Here is a 6000-nt window from a genome sequence, read left to right as displayed (position 1 = left end):
CATTCAAACTTATGCAACAGAACAGCAGAAATGACACTGAATCTGTTTTTCTGACTCTAACTCCCGAAGTGTTTAGTGGAGTCAGATACTGAAGATGGAAACTGTTGTAAATCAATTTAGTTGCAGATTTACATGTGGAAAGATTTCCACTGAGGATGAAGAGAGTCAATCATCTGAGGCTGAAATGGAACAAATGTGTATGTATGTATGTATGTGTGTATGTGTGTATGTATGTATGTATGTACTAGGGGTAAGGGAGAGACTAGAAAGAGGTGAGGTAGATGAAGATGGTCCCAAAGCTGGTGGAAAGTCTTAAATATGCTATAGGAGGTGGTACGGAGCCATTGCAGGTTTTCAAAGACAGTGTCGTAGATGAAAATGTCTCATGGGGCCTCAAAAGGCAGTGCAAACAAGTGCACTATAATAGTGCACTGCAGCGTAGTCTTGTGATTAAGAGGTAATTAGGGTAGCTGGACTGCTTTCCAGAGCTGGGTCAGCTGCTTACCAATCAGATAACTATGTGAAAATAACACAAACCTCAATTTCTTCCCTGTAAAATGGGAGCAACAAGTCATAGTGCCTATTTTATAGGATTCTGGTGATGATCCCACAAGTTTATCTTTTTCAAGTGCTTGGGCAGTTCCCGGTACATGGCCAGTGCTTAGTATATGTTTGCCAGTATTATTAATCCCACAGGGTGTGCAGGGACACAAACACTGAGTGCTGGGAGAACAGAGATGAGCTGGTGGAAGGACTGCATGCCGGTGGAGGACAGGAAGGTGCAGAATTATGGAGAGGCATGCTTCTAAAAGGAAAAACAGCTGCTTGTTTGAAGCTGGGTGAGGGAAGACTTGGGTTTCACTGGAAATCCAGGAAGCTTGAGAAGGAACTGCCAAGTTCAGCTATTAGATATTACCAGGAGTACTGGGAAGAAATGCCTGACAGGAGTCAAAATCTTATAAGAAGGCAAAACTGGGGGTGCCTGGGTGGCTCAGTGGGTTAAAGCCTCTGCCTTCGGCTCAGGTCATGATCTCAGGGTCCTGGGATCAAGCCCCGCATCGGGCTCTCTGCTCAGCAGGGAGCCTGCTTCCCCCTCTCTCTCTTTCTGTCTGCCTCTCTGCCTACTTCTGATCTGTCAAATAAATAAATAAAATCTTTAAAAAAAAAAAAGAAGGCAAAACTGCAGCTCAGAAGTAGCTAGAATAGTCCTTTGCTTTAGGTCCATCACATTGTATATCTATATTTTCATGCCAGTGGAGTGAAAAAACTCAAAGATATATGAAAAAGAGAGGTTTGTTAAAAACTCTCTGGACTACGGATGTCCATCAACAGATGAATGGATTAAGATATGAGATTTTATGTATGACATATATATAAAATGGAATATTACTCGGGCATCAAAAGGAATGAAATCTTGCCATTTGCAATGATGTGGATGGAATTAGAAGGTATCACGCTGAGCGAAGTTAGTCAGAGAAAGACAATACCATATGATTTCACTCATGTGTGGACTTTAAGAAACAATACAGAAGAACATAGGGGAAGAGAAGGAAAAATAAAATAATATAAAAACAAGAGGGAGGCAAACCATAAGAGACTCTTAACTACAGGGAACAGGGTTGCTGGAGAGAAGCTGGAAGGGTAACTGGGTGATGAGCATTAAGGAGGGCACTTGAGGTAATGAGCACTGGGTGTCATATGCAAATGATGAATTTAGTAGGACTAAATTCTACACCTAAAGTTAATAATACACTTAAAAATAAAAAAACTAATAATATACTATATGTTGACTAAATTGAATTTAGATTAAAAATTTTTAAAAAATTTATAATTTAAAAAATATACTCTCTGGGCTATTCCTTAAAGTACTTATGTTCTTGATAGAGGTTTTCCCCTGAAGCTCAAGCCTGTAGACATATTATTACCATAATATTAAACTTAAAAAAAAATCCTGCATTGTTTTAGGGAGGATTTAAGGCCATTTCCATGGATACATAAAATATAAGAAGACCACATAAGCTGAAGTTGGGACAAAGTAAAACAACAGTGGAAACAAAGAGCAGAGTCATGAATCAAATTAAAAATGGATGTGAAAAAGATGAAAGCTTTATACATTTACTCCAGGTGGACCACAGGGTTGGTGATAGGCCTTTAGCCAGTGAACCCCTGCTGTCACATGCATATCCAATTACAACATAGAGAAAATTTGTAGCCTGGTAGAAAATCTAACTTATAGCTTGTAAAGAAACTTGACTGTATGGCTAAGAAAAAAAAAAATCAATTCAGAGGATATTTGGTAAAAGGCGAAAGATGTATACAATCTGAAGAGAAACCGGAGTCTGGCACGGAATATTTGGAATAGAAGATGGAAAGAAAATTAGGGCTTTCAAGTATGATTTTCTTAAAGAAGGTAAAGTACACTATGCAATTAAATAAAGGTTTTCTTCTTTTAAACTTTTGCATCTGGCTGAGAGGCATAGGTGTACTCTAGTGCACTAAGTACACAGCACAATTAAATAAAGTTTTTCTTCTTTTAAATTTTTGCAGCTGGCTGAGAGGCACAGGTGTAGGTCAGAGAATGAAGGGTAAAGGTGACAAAAACATTTATTTCCCCTAGGCTTATAAGAAGAAAAGCTCTTAATGCGAGTTAAGACTGCTTTATGAATTCTTCCTTTGAAGATTGCACTTACTTTTCATCAAAGTGAGGAAAAAACAGTGGACAACAAAAAATACTAAACGGTAGCAGTAAATATGGAATTAGATTTCAACTAAAGTAATATGCTAACGTACGATACTTTAAAAAAATAATCCGAATTAAAATATCAGGTTAGAAATGCCTTGGGGAAAATGTGGGCATTGATCTGATGGCTAAAACCTGAAAAGGTCACATATTCTAAATATTAATTTTACTCAGAAATGTCCGTTTTCTATTTACATACTTCAAAAATCTTCCTCTCTCCTTCCATTTATCTTCAAATAAAAGATGAACAGCTACACCTCAGAAACCGCCAAACATAGTGATGAAAGACTTGGAGAAAATTTTCACCTGGCTTTTTTCCAGGTGCTGCTAGAAAGCTAAGTTTAACTTGCCTTAACTACAGAATGGACGAGGTCGGAGATTGTTTTATCAACGGTATTAGATGAAATGGCAAAGAAAATTTCTATTATCTACTGGAGACCCATGGAAGTTATTGGGTTTCACTGGAAATTGATGAATATAAATATTTCCATGGATATGGAGCGTTATGCAGACATGTAGAGATATCACTCTGTAAATGTGTAGTGTCCCCCATGATCCAGCTGATACGCATTTCTCTTGTAGTTCTTCCACTGAAGAGCAAGAGAAAGGAGAGGACATTCCTCCTGCAAATCCAGCCTGTTTACGTAACTCGTCTTGCAATCAGCATTAAGGCGAGCACAGCCCAGGGCAAGCCGGAGTGATGAGGCTGATTGGTTGGGCAGGGAGCGCCAGGGTGTGGGCTGTGAGCTCTCGCCTCACTCCCAGGGACGCAGGAAACCCGGGCGCATTCAAGCAGCGGCTCCTCCCGGCTCTAAGAAGCCGAGTCCATTGTTCGTCTCTGACCGGTCTTTCCTTTACAATCTCTCTTCTTCCAAAATTGTCATCTTGGTGGATGGTCCGAAGGAAAGCCCGAGGTAGGGGCGCGCGAAGATGAGGGCCAGATGGGCACAAGTTCGCAGGAAGGGTCGGGCTCCCCAATTTCCTGAGTTGGGTCCCCGTGGGAGAAGGGCTTCGGAGAGGAGGGAGGGGAAGATTCCTCTTAGCAAGTCCCCCGGGATGTTCCTGGAGCACCCCAGCCCGCAGTCTTCCGCGCTTACCAAGCGCACTGGGTTACCCTGCTCTGAGCGCAAAGAGCCGGCGCGGTCCGGAGAGCGGGTTTCCCAGCCAGCCGCAGGTGCGCGGGGCAACATCACCGCCGCGAGAGGAGCCCGGACCGAGAGCCCCGGCGACGTCGGCCAAAGTTCAGGATGCGCCGCCGCCCTCCAGCTGCCGGCGTGGACTATTGTCACCTCCACCTCCTGCCGGTTCCCCATCTGACCGGTGGCCTGTGGTTTCTCCTCAGGTCACAATGGATCCGGAAGGTGACCGTAATGGAAGAGCAGAGAAGAACTTCTTGAAAATGGGCAAAAAAAGGTAGCCACTTTGTTTCACTTTCATACTGTTGCGTGGCTTGAGAAATTTGGGAGATGGATTTCTAGTCTCCAGCTCTGAAATAAAAGAAGATGGTACTTTTAACCTTAAACGCAAATGGCTTTTCTGCAGAAGTTCTCCGGCTGAGTGGAGGACTGCGTTTACACATTCCCACGGCCTTGGCGAGCTTCTTTCTCAGCCTTCCTGCCCCTGACACGCCACTGCTCTCACATCCTTTTCTGTGGTTCATGAACTTTCTGCTTCACGAGCGCTGTTGCTCGCCCACGTCCCCGGACATGTGCTGCTTGCGCTCTGCTCCGTGGTCCAGTCTTTTGCTTCCGGTAAAACATAAACGTTCTGGTCACAGAAACATTGCATGTTTGTGGCATGGCAGATGGGACAGAAAGCCAAAACCACGTGTAGGTGTTAAACGTGGGGTTTTGATGATGTTGTTATTGTTTTAAAGGAAATACATATCTGACACTTGTAGAATAAATTCTGAAAAAAGAAGACTGCAGGACCTAGGAAGCTACTAGCCTCGTGTGTAATCATTGGTAATGGAACCACATAGGGAAATGTTAAGTAAATTTTGATCACAGTGCAGTGTCCATACAGGAAATTTTAAATTTTGCTCCATAGGTTCATTCTTAGTTGTAAATTGTAATAATTAAAAAAAAAAAAACTAAAAGAAGTTAGTAAGTATATTATTATTAGAAACGAAGCTTTTTAATGTAAAAGAAAAATGTAAGTAGGGACATCAAAGAAGGTTTTAACAACAATATTAAATTTGAACTGTACTTCAGTATGAACTCACGAGTTTTAAAATAGTTGACTTTCTATCCATTGAAGGGGACAGTAGCAGTGAGTACACTTATTGCCAGGTCTTGGTTTCTGAATACTATTCCTCACTAAGTGGAAGCTGTACTCTCTGGAGAAATGGCTAATTACAACCATGTATGTTGGGATGGGGGGACACATACAAAAATGAACCTGGACTATTTTTGTTGTTCAAAAAGAACACAAGAGCTGGTCACTGTATTTGATTGTGAAATACTGTATACAGTATAGTCCATGAATCTTTAATAAAATTCTGAAATGAAGAGGAAAACAAAAAAGGTGGGAAAAGGTAGTGAGAATAAAGGAATATTTTTTGTAGAAAAATGCCAGCTAACTTATTGCAACCTGCATTGTTATCACTGACTCAGGCAAGTGTTGTTATGGATCTCAAACCATTTGGAGAAAAATTGTATCTAATGATTATCCCAACTGATTGCTAGGCAAAAAGAAAGTGAGGATTTTCAGTGGAGAGATTTTTGCAGTTAGCAATCTTAACCTAGTGATCAGACCTAGCATCACTCAATGGAGCCCTGTTAGTGACATGACACCACCTGGGAAGTATGTTTGCAAAAACATTTTGGTCTGAACCCTGTCAAGCTTCTAGACTGATGCTGTCCAATAGAAATATAATGTGAACCCCATTTGTAATTGTTAATTTGCTAGTAGTAACATTAGAAAACTAAAAAAGAAACAAGTGAAATTAATTTTGAAGATATGTTCTAAAGAAGCTGGAATATCTAAGATATTTCTATATGTAATCAGAATTATTAATAATACAGTTTACATTCTCTTTTTCATACCAGGTTCTCAAATCAGCTGTGCATTTTATACTTACACACATCCCAATTGGGACTCAGTTTGACACTGACCTATCCCGATGCAGATCAGTCTACAAGACATCTTACTACTATAAAAAGTCAATGTGGTTGTAGGCAGCAGAAGGACTTCTAGATTTAAAAAAAGAGACTGGAGTGCCTGGGTGGCTCAGTGGGCTAAAGCCTCTGCCTTTGGCT

At 41.0% G+C, this 6000-nt stretch overlaps 1 protein-coding gene across 2 annotated transcripts in view; it reads left to right on the top strand.

The window, feature by feature from the left end:
- The first annotated feature begins 3450 nt into the window (after window positions 1-3450).
- ABCB1 (ATP binding cassette subfamily B member 1) overlaps window positions 3451-6000 on the top strand; it is a 106174-nt gene continuing 103624 nt past the window's right edge. For both annotated transcript variants that reach the window (XM_044245944.1, XM_044245946.1), the window contains exons 1-2: window positions 3451-3654; window positions 4083-4153. In XM_044245944.1, the coding sequence (XP_044101879.1) occupies window positions 4089-4153 (65 nt within the window). In that variant the 5' untranslated portion in view covers window positions 3451-3654; window positions 4083-4088. The remainder of the gene's footprint in view (window positions 3655-4082; window positions 4154-6000) is intronic.

Source organism: Neovison vison, chromosome 4 (assembly GCF_020171115.1).
Source record: "Neovison vison isolate M4711 chromosome 4, ASM_NN_V1, whole genome shotgun sequence".
Lineage (NCBI taxonomy): Eukaryota > Metazoa > Chordata > Mammalia > Carnivora > Mustelidae > Neogale > Neogale vison.
The sequence above is the reverse complement of the archived record's forward strand: the minus strand, read 5'-3'. Positions and strand labels throughout refer to the sequence as shown.